This window comes from Notolabrus celidotus, chromosome 19, assembly GCF_009762535.1.
Source record: "Notolabrus celidotus isolate fNotCel1 chromosome 19, fNotCel1.pri, whole genome shotgun sequence".
In the NCBI taxonomy this organism is placed as follows: Eukaryota; Metazoa; Chordata; class Actinopteri; order Labriformes; family Labridae; genus Notolabrus; species Notolabrus celidotus.
The window spans coordinates 10,057,715-10,075,349 of NC_048290.1; the positions used below are offsets into that span (position 1 = coordinate 10,057,715).

The following is a 17,635-nucleotide window of genomic DNA, read 5'->3' on the forward strand; positions in this document are numbered from 1 at the left end:
TTACAATCATTAAAAGAGCTGCCGATGAAATAAATAGGTGCATATTGGAATTCCCGTGCAGCCGTTTGATAACCTCCAACTTCATGCTCTGTCAGTGCACATAATTCCCCGCAACCCTTATTCCTGGCTCTCTCTAAATAAATAGCACCTCAAAATGGCAGTTAATCTCATTGCATACATCAAAGGCTGATATATTTCTATCACGTAGGGTCCACAAGCATTCAATGAATGCTTAAAAACAAGAAAAAACGGAGACTCTGCGACTTTGCCTTTTCATTACATCTCTTCCCAGCATTCTCTATTTTTACACACTGATAGATGGATGGGGAGTGCAGTCCGCAGCTGAGCCATGTAACTGCCTTGGCAAGCAGTTGCCTTGCTTATTGCAATGCCACGCTCCGCCTCATAGGTTACAGTTTCATTAAAGATTAATTGACCATTGTGTGGCTGCAATTTCGCAAAATAATCATTACTTAATCCACTGGTGCAATAAAGTGCGTTACTTCAATGGGGGGCATTAAATTACCATTGGAGGTGATCGTTGCAGCCATGATACAAAACCAAAGACCTCTGAACTGGAAGATTGCCTGTTTTTCTGCAAGTCCAGGCCTGCCCAGTGCACCCTGCTGATCCCTAGACACTTCAAATATACAGTTTTAAGATTTGCTGCGTTGGCCCATTTCACACACGGGCTCCTCTGCCATGACTAAAAAGGTAAAGGTGCAGCTAAAGCAGCTATTTATCCACTTTTCATCCCTTTACATAAAGAGCTTTAGGCCTCTGACAGCGTGTGTGTTGGGCCTGGCGGAGGATAACATGTTCTACTGCAGCTATTCTCAGCGCTCAGAATATGTTAGCATTTTTTAAAGTTCTCAATGAGGCGTACTTAGAATTCAAAAAGGATAATGTGTTGCTGTGTCTGCGCTGAGTAGATTATCACAGATTATCATAAGTGTTCTCGGCACTCTCGAAGGTAGCAGCCTGTGCTATCAGACAGGACTTGAAATTGTGTTGTGCAATCTCAATTTGTGTGCAGGGAATAATTGTTTGGGACATTTTAATCAATGTTTCCATCTCAGTTGTGCTTTCACGTTCAAGATGCAGCAGAAATATTCTGGTTTTTTTTCTCTCTGTAATGCTCTGTGCGTTTGTTTTTTCCAATCTTCATGGTGCAAAGATATTTAGGCAGGCTCTTTTATTTACAGAAAAACACAACAAAAAAGAGGCAAATCTCATTTCCAGGAACATATTGACATACAAGTACTCACATATGCATGTGAACAACACACCACTCTATCTTTGCCAAACACAAAGGCTAGCAGAACACAATGCGTTTCATACAATATCCCCATACAACATTAGCTTTGAAGAGACCTACTCGTTCTTATTGTTAACTCCAAAAAGCAAGAAAGGATACGGCTGCAGTAATCACCGTGAGAGCATAAATTATATATAAAAATGGTCTTGGCATTCAGAGCTTCCTTCCTGCCTCCTGAAAAAAAAGCAGAATGCTGAAATTGCATGTTGAAGCAATTGCAGGATTGAGGAGGGCAGCCAGTCTGGAGAGGAAGATGAGCTCTCCGTGGTGCTGAACGACTGCCAGTTGTGCTGGACAGACACACAAGTTGAGTCAAAGTGAGTCTGTGAGTGCTTTCTTCTGTGCAAGAACCCAATAGCAGAAATTTGATTCATCTATTTTACAAGAAAAAGGCTGTCCAAGTGTCTGTCTCTGCAGCTTCAATACAGTCATTTTGTAATGAATTAGCAAAGTGCTCCAAAATACTTCTAATCATGGCTATGTTTCAAAAAATATGAAATGTAGCTGCTGTTGGCGGCTTGTGCACTTCAGCTGCACTCTTCAAGCTGCTCCGTCTTGTGCGGCCATGTGTCCCCGCACAGCAGTAGCAGTAGGGTTTCAGCTGGTGAGAGATTGTACCACTCTCGCGCACTCAAGTGCTCGCGCAGCCACACGCAGGAAACACAAAAGAAGCATGTGCGGGCTCTCATACACACCCCTTCGCAGGCTCTTGCAGAAATCACATGTTTTACAAGAACCCCGGAGAGGGGGAGGAGAGACGTATGACAAGCTCTGACATTTCTATTCCAGCTATAAAAGACACAACTGCCCTCAAAGTGTCAGGATGAGGGGTACACACGTCAGATCTAAAGCACAGATTAATCTCTGAAATTACATCAAACAGCAATAAATACTGAATAATGCTCAGCTGTTTGTATTGGGAGGCACATGTTTTTCTGTACATGCTGCTCAGAACAAACTACTCTTGTTCTAAAACAGATTGTTGTACAGAAACCAAAATTTTGAGAGGGAACCTACAAAAACGAAAGCTTTTAGAGTTGCCATTTTGGTTTGATTAACAAAGAGCAAATCAGCTTATCTGCAACATAAATCCAAATTTTGCATATAATTCATATGATTTACCATTTATATTAGTCTCATGCACATATTTTAATTAGTTGGAAATATACAGTATATTAAATTATTATTATGTGGCTCTGTTGAATACTCGATTCTGATTGGTCAATTATGACATTTCAATCAAATGGATCTGCCTAAAGAAGTCCAGCCCTTTTACTGTGGGGGGGAAAAGTCAGCACAGTGAAAGCAATAGAGGTTAAAAGTAGGCCAAATACTATTGGATAGTCACTGCATGGGATCTATTTTACTATTGTTGCTACAAATGCACTCCCAACTGCAGAACCTGAGGGACTACATCCTGAATGGAACATTATATTGATCACTTTAAATCAATAAATTATCTTTAAAATCTCTTCATGTTTCCAGTTATTGAAACCTATAAAAAATTGTGTTTCTGCACCGTATTTCTGGAACTCATCCTCTTAATTTAACAGTTATGGATCATTGATTGTATATGGAATGGACAACATGCCTTAATTTCCACCCTTTGTGAGATGTAAAGCCAAAAGACTGCCTATCTAGGCGCTGACAAATCGTGCCAGTGTAGCCAGGGCATGTACAGAAGCTACATGGCAGGTATAGTTGCAAGGCTGGAGTCACACCTGCCGCTAACTAAAACAGCCATTTAACTTGAGATATGACTTTGACTATCCTTTAGGTTGGTACAGTCTACAGCAGAACAGATTCCTGCGTGATTTGAAGGAGCTATGTTTGGCTTTGGAAAGTTCAATGACTCTTGTTAGTGTTTCTAACGTTCTCTCTCGCCATGCCTCCTCTGCTATGCTAATGTGATAATAATGACATCATATACTGTGTTTGTTTGTTTTTTTAAGTTATATTTTGGGGCATTTTCGCCTTTATTGGATAAGAAAGCTGTAGAAAGCTGAGAGACAGGAAATGTGGGGAGTAGAGAGAGGGGGGAGGACATGCAGTAAATGACTGAGGTTGGAATAGAACCTGCAACTTTTGCATCCAGGGCTGTAGCCTTTGTATGTGGGGCGTGCTCTTAGACCGCTAGGCCAACGGTGCCTCCATATCCTGTCTTTTTTAAATTGAATAACTAACACTTTGATATAAATCAGCATGATATGAACTAACTATAATGATAGAAATCAAGTTTGTGGACTTTCTTCAGCCGTATACTTTGAAAGAGTGAAATAATATGCATCATTTTGTGTTTTTGATGAGTGTCTTTGAGGATTAAACCACACCAAAATGATGCCCTCTCCATCCTGTAAACTTTGAGGTCCGGCAATAAACAACTACAACTCATTCCTGATGAGTGTTCTGGAAAACATCCCAGCAGAGACAGTCAAAATGAGGTTCTTTAGCAGCCAACTATTAATCCCCTACATTAGATTTTACAGCAAGCTATGTAATAAGGTAAATCACATACAGTAAGTGAGTTGTAGTGAGTTAAAGTTAATGCAAGAAGCCAAATGCAAGGCAGAGAGTTCTTTTCTCACTGTAATACAATGCCCTTAAAGTAAACAAAATTATTAAAGTGTTTGTAGCAATCATTAAATACTGGAGGGGTGCTTTAAATTTTGAAGAAAGAACAAAGTAAAGAAACCCCCTATAAACTGATAAACCACATTCTAAGAGAGAGAAAAACGACTGAATGGAAAACTACAGCCCTTGCTGAAATGGCAGCCTGCAGCTGGTGAGGGTGATTGGGGGAGGGGAGATTTATGGTCATGCTGGCCCAAATGGAAACTCACTCTTGATTGACCACTTCCAATTGAAAGCTGACCTTCAGGTCAACACGGAAAGATTTCATCAGGTACCAGGAGGTTCAGCATGTTAGGGAAAAGTGAAAAAATGTGTGCAGCCATCCATCTTGATGGAAATGATCCTGCGTTATCAGTTCTCTGGGCGAAATGACGCATGTTTCATAAAGGAAATTGTGCCTGGGTCCAATGCAGAGGCCTGTCTGAGAGGAAGTTCAATACCTCAGACGGCTGCTGTGACAATCCATGACATATGGTCCAAGTTACGCCAGGACTTTCAGGACAGTAAAAATTAGACCAGTCTCTTTAACTGTAGGGCAAGAACTATAAAAGTACATTGTACAGTTTTATAAATCTATTCAATGTCTATAATGTTACTTGCTTGGGGTCTGTGTCCATACTATGAAATAAAAATATGACTGTTATTTATCTAGATTTCATTTGGAGAGATTTTTTGTGTCACTCAAATTCCATTATTTTGTTCGTTACAATAAGGGCCTATCTCCACTAACAGCATTCTAATCATTTTCAATGTCAACATGCTTCTCATCAAGGCTCAAAGTTGTCATGTGGCACTTCCGCTTCCATTAGTATTGACCATTGAGTCTGTTTTACACACTGTACGTTTCATATTTTTCTCTCCCTCAGTGAAAGAAAAAGTGAAAAAGGTTGATATAAATTGCATCGCAGCTTTAGCACCTGCTCTAGCCTTGGAAATTGTACCCTTAAAGAAACAAGTGAGGTTAATTTCTCTTCTGTATGCCTCCACCAGCGTCGTTGAAAAAATTGGTATCATGATACCCAATCCCTTATTAGTAATCATTGTACAAGGATGAAGTGACACTGATGTTTGAATAGTTAGGTCATCAAAGTTCAATATTTATTTGAACAAAGCATTTCTGTTACAGAAAATGCACCACGCGGATTTAATTAACCACGCATGTTGTAACATGCTCTTATTTTGAAAAAATGTAAACTATGGTGTATAATAACCTATTCAGTGGGTAGGCGAAACAATATTTAATAGTTTCATATTAAAATACTAATTCATCACTGAAATGTAATATTAAGTGATTTGCTGGATAACTTGTCTCCACAAAATCAAATTTGATTGGGTAAATTAGAATTTGCCTGATTTCAAGATAAGTCATCATGAAAATTGTAATGTTTCACAGGAGAAGAAAAGTGATTTCTGTTCTCTAAAATCATGTCCAATGTGTTTCATTTCAAATGTAATCTTTGTTTATTTAGATATACTTAAATATATATATATTTATCAGAGAAAACATGTTTTTTTCAGTCTGTGGTGAACTCAAGGGAAAAAGACGACTTTAAGGGCGCACCAAAATTGACACAAACTAAGGATTGATTTGAACGATCTATAAAGCATGGTCTAGAGCAGGGGTTCCAAACTTTTCAGCCCACGACTCCCAAATTATAGGTGCCACAGACTCCTGACCCCCACTGTCCCTCAAAGTGATTAAATGTGGCTTAATTTAGTTGGTCTGCAGATAATTAGCCTACCTAGATGAGCATGTGGCTGTTTCCTGTGCCTTTATAAATTAACCTACTGCTACTCATGCTTTTAATAATTAACTGTTCACTAACCCTAAACTTAGGAGTCATCTGGCAAAAAGAAAGGCAGAAAACTCAGTACATTTTCTAAGGTTAGCTATTTTTGTTGATATTTTTACTGTAATGGGTAAAATTTAGTATTTTTAGATAACTTAAAAAAAAAGAGAAAATTCTGGAAGACATATCATGACCCCCAGGGGGTCCTGACCCACAATTTGGAAACCCCTGGTCTAGAGCAATGATTGGATAAAGTCATTTGATTGTTCAAGGGTGTGTTTTGGGTGTAACATGAATCACACCAATCAGTGTGTGAGGGTTTTTATGTGTCTGCTCTAATTCCCTTTAAGAACCAAGTGTGCCTCCAGGCAGACATATTACTATTGGATTTTAGCCTTTCTACTTCAATACACCAGGCTCACAGAAAACACATGTTACTGTATGAGCAATGTATGTGCATGTTCATGTCCTATTTTCACATCCTTGGCAAAACGGTGGCGAGTGTGGTGGGTGGAAAATAACAGTGAGACTTTGGATTACAACCATAGACTGTGTAAAAAAAAAATGGACATAGTATCCGTGACATTACCCATCTGTTCCTGAAGCTCTGTTTTGAAGCCAATCTTTGGTGGGTGCCATATTGGAAATGCTGATCACAACCTAACTTCGTCCCAGCTAATGTAAGTCAAAGAGGCGGGCTTTTAGCCTTTTCTTTAACAGCTACAGGGTGCACAAGTTCTAAAAAAAATTCACCCCCCATACAGTGTGTGCTGATGCTGCAAAGATTGTCTTTTTGGAGTGGGTGTGTATGTGGTTTCCGGTGTTTCTGCAGCCAGCCTCAAGCAGACCGTCAATCAACTACAGTTTTAAGCACTTCCGCATGGGCCTTATATTCTAAGACTGGAAGTTGCCGCTTTGATTACAACCTACATAGAACCATGCAGACCAGAGGAGATGTATTCTGAAAGGACAGTTTTGTTTAAATCAAACCGTCTGTGAGAAAATTTCCGTTTGTGTTGACTTTGGCGCCCCCTGTGGACAAAGTAATACCACTTTGCTAATGTTGTCCTCTACATATATAGGTCATCTTTTCTAACAAAAAAAAGTTAATCCTGTTTTCTTTTGATGATGTAATGTATCACTAAATGTGAATATTTGGTGGGTAAAAACCATAGACTGTATAAATAATGGACATAGTATCTGTGACGTCACCCATCTGTTTCTGAAGCGCTGTTTTGAAGCCAATCGTCGGCGGGAACTAGATTGGAAATGCTGAACTTGACTCAACCTGACTGCTGTCAAGATAGTTTAAGGTAAAGAGGCAGGCTTTGAGCCTCCTCGCCAACAGTTACAGTGTTCCCGCCTGTCAATCAAGTCAGCTGTGCCGCTCATAATGGAAAACTCGTAATCTTAATATCTTCAAAAATGAAAAAATTCACCCCCTGTACATAGTATGAATAAATATGTGTATTTTTGCTGTTAAGATCAGCTTTTGTGTGTATGTGGTTTCTGGTACTTCCAGAGCCAGCCTCAAGTGGACACTCAAGGAACTGCAGGTTTTAACTTCCGCAATGGCTTCAATTCTCGGGACTGGAGGTTGCTGCTTGGGAAAAACTAAATAAGGGTTTTCTTCACTGTGCATGTACATTTTTTTTTCTGACATCTACCGCATCACAGGCACTAAAAGTACAGCAGAGAAATCGTCAGTCCTTTTGGTAATGGTCTTGTTTGCTCTTTTAGGTTATAAGGAGGCATCACTGTTATTTCCAGTCTGTTTCATATCCAGTTAAAAATTCCTCACTGGAGCTTTAATTTCCAACATTTTGAAATATCAGTGTCCTCCACTTTCATATATGTAATTAATCAATCCAAACTCCTCCAGCTCACCCAAAGTTTTGATTATTTTAGTGCAGATTTAACACAGACCAGACAATGTTTTATGTCTATGTTTAGATATGAATGCAGGGAGAGACGCAGACAAAGAGAGAGCACAACTGAATCAGAGAGAAAGAGAACAAGACAAAAATGCCTCCATCTGTTAATTGTTGTGCTCGTCCAACATTTGCTCTCCACCAAAGATTTCCCTTCAGTAAATTATTCTCTTGTAAACCAAGGACGTTGTGTTTACTGATATACTTTAGTCTCCAAATCAATTTCTCAACCCGTCTGTCATCAAAAACAACTTAATTGATTTGTATGTTTGTTTGTCTTCCCCCATAATGTTTGCAGGCTTTTCACTCGCAAAAAGAGGGACAGGCATCGAGCGACAGAGCAATGAGTATCTAATTCATCACTCTCCGCACGACTCGCCTACAGGGCCGCTTTAATTTATTTTCACTTCACCACTTTGAAAACTGTTGGCTCAGGCTATTCTAACATATTCATAAATCTTCTGAGATAGGCTCATGGCTCCTCCAAGAAGACGGGCTGTTGAGGAAACTGGAGGAAGAAGAAAAGAGAGGAATCACGTGGCGGGGGGATTGAAAGACGCAAATTAGTTTGCTTTTGTTGTGGAGCTAATTTATGACAGCCATATTGGAGGTGATTGGGTCCTTGGAAGGTAATGGCTTGTGGAGGTTCCAAGGCCTTTTATCTTTCTTTGGATGCGTATAAGTCAGCAATTTGCTATTTTCAACCTCCTGTGTTTCAGTGTTTGTGTTGTAAATCAAATTACACCAAGGATATTCCAATTTTCTGCCTAATATCCTGAAAGCCTTGCTGTTCTTGCTATGCCACCAGTTTGAATAAGGAAATCAACAAAAACAATAACAGATGGTGAGATATTAAGGGACATAAATTAGGGCTACTTTTTCTTTACCACCTGAAACATACTTCGAAACTGGTGTTTAAGCAACTAATGTAAATCCTGACTGTTAAACCACTACTTCCTAATTCCCTCTTTCATTATTTCACACCCCTCAATAAGCTATTTTTACTTCTCCGTCCCAGCGGAGGCAGGAAGTGAGAATCCAGCCAAAACCAATATCATCGGGTTTTCTAAGCTTTAGCCTGGAGAGAGGACAAACAAACAAACAAACAAACAAAGAATAAATTAATGCAGAGGGGAACAAAAGTGTATTTAAATCCCAATCGTCATAAAGCTAAATAGTGTGGATCTTTCCTTCTGATTAAACTCTGGGGACCAAACAAACCCGGATTCTTCAGAAGATGTCCATTTTTATGTGAGTCCCAGGATCCACATTTATAGATTTTGCAACTTTTGCAGAATGTTTCTTTGCTCAGATGATTAGAAGCGCAAAAAGGTCAATTATATCATTTTCAGAGGCATCAGGGTGTGCAAGATTGTACTGTAATTCATATTGGGTGACAGAGGAAGATCAATGAGTTCCTCCAGCGTGTCCTCAAATAGTCCCTGCTAGTGCCATATGCTAATGCCCTCTTTTACTCTATCCAACTGCCAATAAAGCTGTGCATTTTGTAACATGCGCAAAGTCCCTAAACATTCAAAATCCAAAAGTAAATCCTCCACAGACACATTATTTTCAAGCAATACAAAGTTCCCTGTTTGATAGATCAAAGCTTTGCAAAGTGATGCATGAAATCTGATGTGAAAAATTAGTTCCAGTGCCATCTCTAATTCTGATGATTGTCTGGGAGGGGGAAAAAAAGCAGAAGGTGTAGCTTAATTTGCCAAACATTTTACAAAGCCAAACTGTGGGGTAGAAGAGGATGTAGTTTAAGCTTTGATAGGTAGCTTCCCTTGATGTCAGAGTCCAATACAGCATTCTAATCTTAATCTAAGTGAAAGCAGAGGGAATATCCAGGGAGTGTCAAATTGCTGCATTGTGTTATCTGTTGCTCACAGCCTCACCAGCTCACAAAGAGCAGACCACAGGGGTGAGAAGGAAAAGAAATCCCTTTTAAAAGTCTGTTATTTCGCAGAGACAGTTAAAGTAGCTGCAGGAGAAACCTGACCACAACTAAACAGCTTTTTTTTCTTCCTTGCATGTTAATTCCAAACTGTCCTGGACCTTTCCAATGCTAATTCCACCACATCCAATCACTCAGAAAGCAGTTAAAATGTTGCGTTACACGTCTGCAATCAGTCCCGTGTGCATTCGCTAACAAAGTTTTGCAGTAACACGTGCGCCTGAAGCTCAAGAAAGTGCTTAGGTTTGGAGCGCCTAAAAAATAAAAGTGGGAAAGAAGAAAAACGGCATGATTAAAAGTTTAATTAGAAGAGCGAAATGGAGTGGGTTTTCTATTACTGCATCCTTGTTGTAACTCACATGGTGCTGCATACTAATATGATCTTGCCTTATTTAATTCATAAGCAATTAAAATAGCTAGTCTAGATTAGAGTTTTTATATGTCTATTCATTTCAAAAAGACAGTGCAGGAGGATTACGCTTTAAGGCGTTTTGTTCTATGTTGAAAAGTTGGTCAAAGAAAATCAGAAGTACTTGTTTAGATGTCCAGAATATTGATCAACTGTCTGTCAGCATGCTTCTTTAGAGGCAACAAATGCCAAGATGCTATAGAGAAATAACATAAAAGAATAAACAGGAATATAAAGAAACAAAAGCAGTTTGGATTGATGGAGAGTAGCGCTCAAAACTTGCAGGACGAGTGAAGAAAACAGTCAAAAAAAGACAAACAGGCTGAGTAGGAGTATGAAAAAGTAACATGGTGAAAACAGTTCCAAAAGAACAATTTTAGAAAGACATGGATAGAGAAAGAAAAAAAATGTGCCAAAGCTGACAAAATGTACTTGTCACAGCTTGTCATGGCTCACTAGAAAGTGCCTCAGTATGGATGGGACTTCACATACACTACTCTGACATCTCAACTGAGTCCCACAAACAGAAAAGGAGATGTGCAACATGCATGTGCATCTTGAAATCACGCCTTCTAAAACTAGAAATCTGAACTTGTTCAAAACCTCTTTATTCTCTCACTGCTGCGGTTTGGACAGCTATCAAGAAAAAAAGAGAAACTTTTATCATCCACTTCACAGACAGCAGAGAGATGCCGTGTCTAGACATGGGATGTGCAGAGATGCTGTAAAAACCGAGGGGGGGAAAAAAATGAAGTGGACTGAAATAGTATAAGTCGTCTTCCCCATGACCCTGACTGCTTCCATTAGGCCTTCAATTTAAGATGAGTCAGTCATCAGACTGTCAGACTACACTTGATTCTTAGTCTCATCCTCACACTGTTGTGCTGACATCTATACGTATGTTAGCCAGTGAATATTTACATAGGGTTATGATGACACAGAGGCCGGAGGCAAATGTTGGTCTAAGGCTGTAAATGCCTAAGGCTGAGAGTCAAACCACTTATTTATTCTGTCTGGGTAAATGGAAACAAACAAAAAGTCAAGACTGGAAGTGTAGACCATCTTTTCTACTTAAAACATGCATTTGTATACCTGTCAATCAATTTAGCTATTCAAATGTTATTAATATTCTTCCTTCCAAAGGATCAAAATCAAATCACCAGTTTTTAGACATCAACTTTTCATGTACATTATAATATACAGGGGTCTGCCCAGAGAGGTTACCAGGGGTGCCATGGGCCAACTGTTTTTGGCCACCCCAGGTACCGGTCCAGGATCCTTACTTATCCTTGCAGTTGGGTAGAAACCTTGTATCTCAAAGTTCAAAGTTCAAAAGTTAAAAGTCTTCTTTATTGTCAAAAACTTCAGTATGCACCAGATATACAGAGGATTTGATATTACATTTCTCTCTCAGACCCTACCAACGACAACAGATAAACATTGGAAATAGCTAGAAAAAGATAAGCTAAAATTAAAAAGAGTAAGCTAATAAAAACAATAAAATACAGGTTAAAACAGTGCAAAAACGTTGCTATAGTGAATTAAAAGTGAGTGTGTGCGTGTTCAGTCCTGAGGATGACAGACCTCAGAGTTGATTTGGGGGGAGGAGGGTCAGTGACCGGGTTAAGTCTGTGAAGGGGGCACTACGGGAAGAGGGGGCGAAATAGGGAGAGAGTTCAGCAACCTGACTACTTGGTGGATAAAACTGTCCCTCAGTCTGCTGGTTCTGGCCCGGAGACTGCGTAATCTCCTTCCTGATGGCAGTAGGCTGTATTACATAATGTTACATTTGTTACAAGAATCAATATTACTGATCTCCCTTTATGTCTGCCAGTAGGTTTTGTAATGTTTAACGGATGAAAGTATTTTTAAAAAAAGCTTGTGGTTGAATCTCTTGAAGTTTTTAGTTGTATACATTTTTTTTATACTTCCTGGAAAGTGGAGTTTTAAAGATTCCATGTCTCTGTCTTACGGTAACCTGTTTAATTTTTAAGTGGCAGGACTTCTGTTTAAAGCAACTATCTGGGCATGTTGCAACATATCTGTTAGCATTCTTGGCCTTTCAATGTTTCCTTTGTTGTACTTCAAATTGGGATTTTCGTCATAAATCTTTTGTGTGCCTTTATAGAATTGAGCTTAGAAGTTGTATATGTTGCCACTGTTGTTTTCCTTTCACTAGTATATAACTTATACAGGATATTCAAATGTAAGAATTGGATAAGATTCAATGAGAACCAGAAGAAGGAAATCATTAGGCATACGTCATTCCACCCCTGCAGAGGTCAGCGCCTCCCCAGTATAAAACAAAAGTCCATACACACCCCTGGTAGTGTACTGTATAAAGGACAGAAAGACTCCAACTTGAATCTTTCCACATTATCCAAACCAACTTTCTTTCAAGTGCAATTTTGGCTCCCTATGATTTTGAAAGCAAGCCAATGAAACTAATGCCCCTACCTGCAATACTTATGTCACTCAGTAGAGTCAAAAGTAAAAGGATTGCATCAGGGTTTAAAGTGTGCAGCTCTCTCCTCCTTCCTTTGATGTCTACCTGTGATCTACTACCTCATGAGAATAGGTGTGTATTTCCCTTCAGTTCTTTATTGATTGAAGCCGCCAAACATTTAAAATAGTGAGCCTCTTAAGCCCTGTGGCGTCCTGCAACACACGTTTAAGTGTGTTTGTCTAAACCTCTTCCTTTGACCCAAAAGTCATTCCTGCACATTCTGAATTAAATTAAACCCATGGGGAGAGAGTGAACGCATAGAAACCAACACAAAAGAAATAGAAAAACAGTAACATGCCCTAGTTGTTCAGTTTTGAGGTATATACACAATTAACTTGTTAGTTTAATACCATTTGTCTCATTGGATGATGTGTCCAGTGATTGGCTTACAATCAAAAACGATTTCTGCGAAAATGCTGCATAATGTGCATAATTTGCATCTTAGGCAGTGCTGCTGGTGATCCATGATTTTCCACATTGGCCCGATTTGACTCCTCCCCACAGTTTAAATGCCAAAAGTTTGCGATTAAGCTAATTGCCTGGTAAAAGGTCAACAGCCTTCTGAAAATGAGACACATCGTGGGTGTTCATTAGCTGTGCTGAGAGCTGCTAGTGCATATAGGAGCGGTTCTGGGCACAGCCAATGTCTTTCTCCTCAAGGGATACTTTGTGAAGTCCATTTATGGCTGGTTGTCAAAGAAGAGGACAATGCTGTCAAAGCTTTTGTTTTTGGGGCATTCACTGTAAAGACCAGCCAAGGGACACAGTGAATCTGTCAGGAAATCTAACCGCCTTTTGTACGGATAAATGGAGATCAAGCGGCTTTGGATCAACTATGAGGTTCAAAAGTTGTTCCAAATGGCCAAAAAAATCTTGCAATTTCAACATATGCAATTCTTGTAAGTGCCCCCAAATTATTAAAATAACACTCCAACACACATGGCTTTGATCTTGTTCTACCTCTCTTCTGTAGAGTGTATATTTTTCCCAATATCAATCAGAGTTACTATAGCAACGGCTTCAAATTCTTTCGCAATAAAATGACTTGAGTAGCAACTAACAATGCCTCAAAATACCAAGACACAGGAAGGACAAAATAATAGTATTCTTGTGGCCCCACTAAACACCCCTAGCAACTATGTAACAACAAGACTCCTAGCAGAGGGGATATTAAGCTCATGTTCCAGGCTTTATATTGTCCCTCTGATAGCTTTGCAGCAGCTTTACATGATTTAAAGCTCATTAAATTATTTATCTCAGGTTGGTGTCTTTGAAACCCCTCATCAAAGCCTGTCTGAAACACTTCGGTCCATCTACTATTTTAAAAATGTCACATTCCCCCTTATAAGGTGATTCCCCAAACTGGTGATGCCACGATTTGACCAAATCTCATGTTGACCTTGCTAAATTCCCATGTGACATCTTGAATAAGTCATTCGTGGCAGCCTGCAGTCTCATTCAGGGCTAACCCCAACAAACATTTACCTCGAAATTTGAAACTTTACCCATATTTAACATTGACATCCTACAGTTTAACTTCATTTTTTGTATGGAAAAAGCATAAAACCATCTCTTTAACATTAGTATCAAACATCACAGCAACTAACAAACTATTTCTGGGAAATATTAATAATAGAAAAAAGGAAAAATGAAAATATCAAAGCTTCTGTCCGAAATCATTTGGAAATGTTCCAACTACTAAGCAGTATGGTACCAAATATCTACACCATCACTGCAACCACTTACTAACAATCTGCAACTCCAACCCAACCTATCTAAAAAACTAGAAAGTCAACACCTTTGCTTCCACTTCGCAACCACCTAGCAATGTCTAATCAACCGAACATTCAATCATGCCATTAGATGGCTTCAAAATTCCACCATTAAATTTGCTTTCACTACACTTTTCCCAATAAACACATCAAACACCCAAGCCACTATCAAGCCTTTCCTACCAAAACATATTCACCACCAGAGCAAACAGCTGTGTACCAATAATGCAAAGGCACCTATCTGTAAATCAAGAAGGTCAGCACCCTGGGGGCCACCAAGCAAAACTATGATTAATATCTACACCACTATTGAACCAGCGTCCAACAACCAGACCAACCTATCTATAAAACGACAAAAGTCAACGTAGCTGCCACTGCCCAATGTCCAATCAACTGAACATTCAGCCATGCTTTTAAATGGCTTTTGAAAGTCCTACCTTATACAATTTTCTAACATTGCAACAACGAAAACAACGTGGTGAAAAATAATTCACACACGAAAACACCCAAGCTACTGACAACCAACAACCTCGTACCAACATTCCCCAAGCGACCTTACTGGATGTCAAGGACATCAACAACCTAGCTGCTATTAAGTGACCACCTAGCAATACCCCAACAGCCAAACGTTAGCCATATATCAGAGTGGCGTCAAGGTCATTGCCAATACATATCTTAGAATAGAACAAGTTTCCAACCAATCCCTTTAAAAGCCTGGCAACCCTGAGGTATGCGCCAACTCCATCCACTACAAAATAACAGCCACTTATCAACAAGCCTGCAACTATCTAGCAGTTTATCTGGACAACGATTTAGAAAATGACTTAGAATAGAACATTTAATCCTTTATTCACTTTTGTCAACAAATCAACTAACACCAAACGTACACCAACCAAGTTTTGTGACTGAGATTTCCCAACTCCACATAGTTTTGAAACTGTAAGATGCTGGGTGTGCTGATAAACATATCAAAGTGTAGACCATCTTTTCTACTCTCTCTGCTTGTCTTTGTTGATACAGAGGAAAAGTAGCCTATGGACACAGCCTCATGTATTTTAATATGAGTGCATTTCTTTCAAAATAAGAGAGAACCCCGGTGATACAGAATAATAAGTAATGCTTTCTACTGCGCTCTCCCAGTGGAGCTGAAAAAATAACACAATTTTGAGGCTGTGTGAATTGCCTGAGAATTACAGAAATAAATGAAACATTAATCCAACCAACATGGGAGTGAGCGCAGACAAAAGCATGTGACCCAAATGAATGAAACATTCAACCTATGCCAATTTTATATGCAGAGGGGGGCAGAATCTTTAAACATGCACAAGGTTGGCTTGACTTGAGGGGAATATATGGCTCACCACGGGATTAAATAAGACTAATTGTTAGCCATACATTAGCGTTCATGACAGAGGGAGAACTGCAGAGTAAATTAAATAATTGGATCTCATTATAAATATATTTTGAGCAGCATAGACCTTAAAAGCTCTCAGTTGAGTGCTTGCCTCTCCATGGGCTGTGTGAAGTGCTATCACTTTGAAGAGCACTATGATTGTTAAAGAAGTTACACCCTCAGCTGTCTTTCTAATTAAAGGCTGAGTCGATAATTGCTCTTAAAAGAATGCATTTTTGGAGAACACTTAACACCTTGGCTCACCCTTCACCAGACTCTAAATGCAATAAACACACACACCAACTGAATTTGGCCTTGTATAAAAGCTTAAGCCAGAAACCAATCAAAAAAGCTTTGGCATTCTTTTGGAACTGAAAGAAAGATTCCTTCCCAGGCCTGTCATCTATCAATCGCGCAACAAAAACAGTCTTCAAAGCACAAGGCTAATGCATTTGATGCATGACAATAAAGCTCTTCCCAAAACCTATAGAGTCCTTTGAATAAGTGGCAGAGGAGGACTTAAAAGTATTTCTTTGACAAACCACTTAGTTCTGTGATTTTAGAGGACGGGTAATGACTTCAGATGGAGAAAAGAAAAGAGGGGGAGGGGAGGTGGATTTGAAAAGAAGCTTCTGTGATTCTCAAACCGGCTTTAATAACCTGCATAAACTGGAATAAATCAAAGAACCAATCACGCTATTCAAACACTTGACCATAGTTACGCCGTCTTTCATCATTTCTGTTCCCCAGGGTGACTGTCACTGCAAGAGATTTCTCCTTTTCGGCTAATTATTAATTGTGTCAATGTTTAAAAACAGAAGTATTCCTGCTTTTAAGAACAGAACCACTAATAGGTAAAAGTTGCTATTTGCATCCACTGACATATCTGTGAGTGACGTGCAGGGAGACTGTATTTCAAATACTGAGCAAATACTGATAAAAAGTGACTCATTTCAGTGTTGAATACTTTCTTGGGATATATTCCAATGGGCTAAAAATACACCAAAGTTCAAATCTGATATTTATAAGTACAGAAAAACCTGCAGACTCTTCTAATTGTCTCATTATATAGAGTGGCTGCATGGAGAGGAGTAGTCTATCTCTGGTTTCTGTGCAGGTTTACAGTTCATGAAGCTGTTTTGCATGTAGGAAAGTCTTTGAACAATATTTAAGAGACGCTTACGAACACGGTCACGTTAGAGAACAAACAGACAGAAGATTGTATTTCTGTCCCCAGAGGTGTCTGCTGAGCAAATCTATCCTGGTCCCAATTAAAAAGCACATTGACATTCAATTCTTGTGAAGACACCAACTATTTACCTTGTCCACTCAAGAGCACTCCATGTGTGGGGATAGATTTCCTCTAATTCTTAAAAGCCAAATTGGACCAATGTGAGAAACATCCGATATGCTGGGGTTGGTTTACCTTGCAGATGAAGCTTGCTCTCAGGGCTCTGCAGAAGGATTGAGCTCACAGAGTCCAGATTGTCGTAGCTACTGCATCCGAGTGGGCCTGTTCGAGTCTCCGTCACCTGCGGAAGAATGAAAACACATTTTTTTTTAAATGAATCAAAAGCTATTTTTGCACGCGTGTTGATGCTTTAAGTGCCAAACTTAACAACGACATGTGCAAAGTTAGGCATCACAAGTCGCAACAGCCATTAAAAATGTCAGCTTGTAGGAAGATGTCAACACCTGTTCATTACTGCTGTCAGCAGATAATGTCACAGTCATTAGGTAACTTTCTTTCTTTGATTGATTTAGACTTTCACATGTGATAATTGCACTGAGTTCACACCTTCTGGCCCGTTGTCAACGTTAGATTGTGCTTTAACAGAATGTAGTGCAGCAAAAGAAACATGTTTTATAATATTTTTTTCCCCACCTTCCATAATGTAAGGGCTTAGAAAGACCATGCTCTAGAG

At 39.3% G+C, this 17,635-nt stretch overlaps 1 protein-coding gene across 1 annotated transcript in view; it reads right to left on the minus strand.

Annotated features, from left to right (window-relative positions):
• brinp1 (bone morphogenetic protein/retinoic acid inducible neural-specific 1) overlaps positions 1 to 17,635 on the minus strand; it is a 184,775-nt gene that overhangs the window by 26,269 nt on the left and 140,871 nt on the right. Inside the window, exon 6 of the mRNA XM_034709655.1 lies at positions 17,137 to 17,242. Coding sequence (XP_034565546.1) covers positions 17,137 to 17,242 — 106 coding nt within the window. The remainder of the gene's footprint in view (positions 1 to 17,136; positions 17,243 to 17,635) is intronic.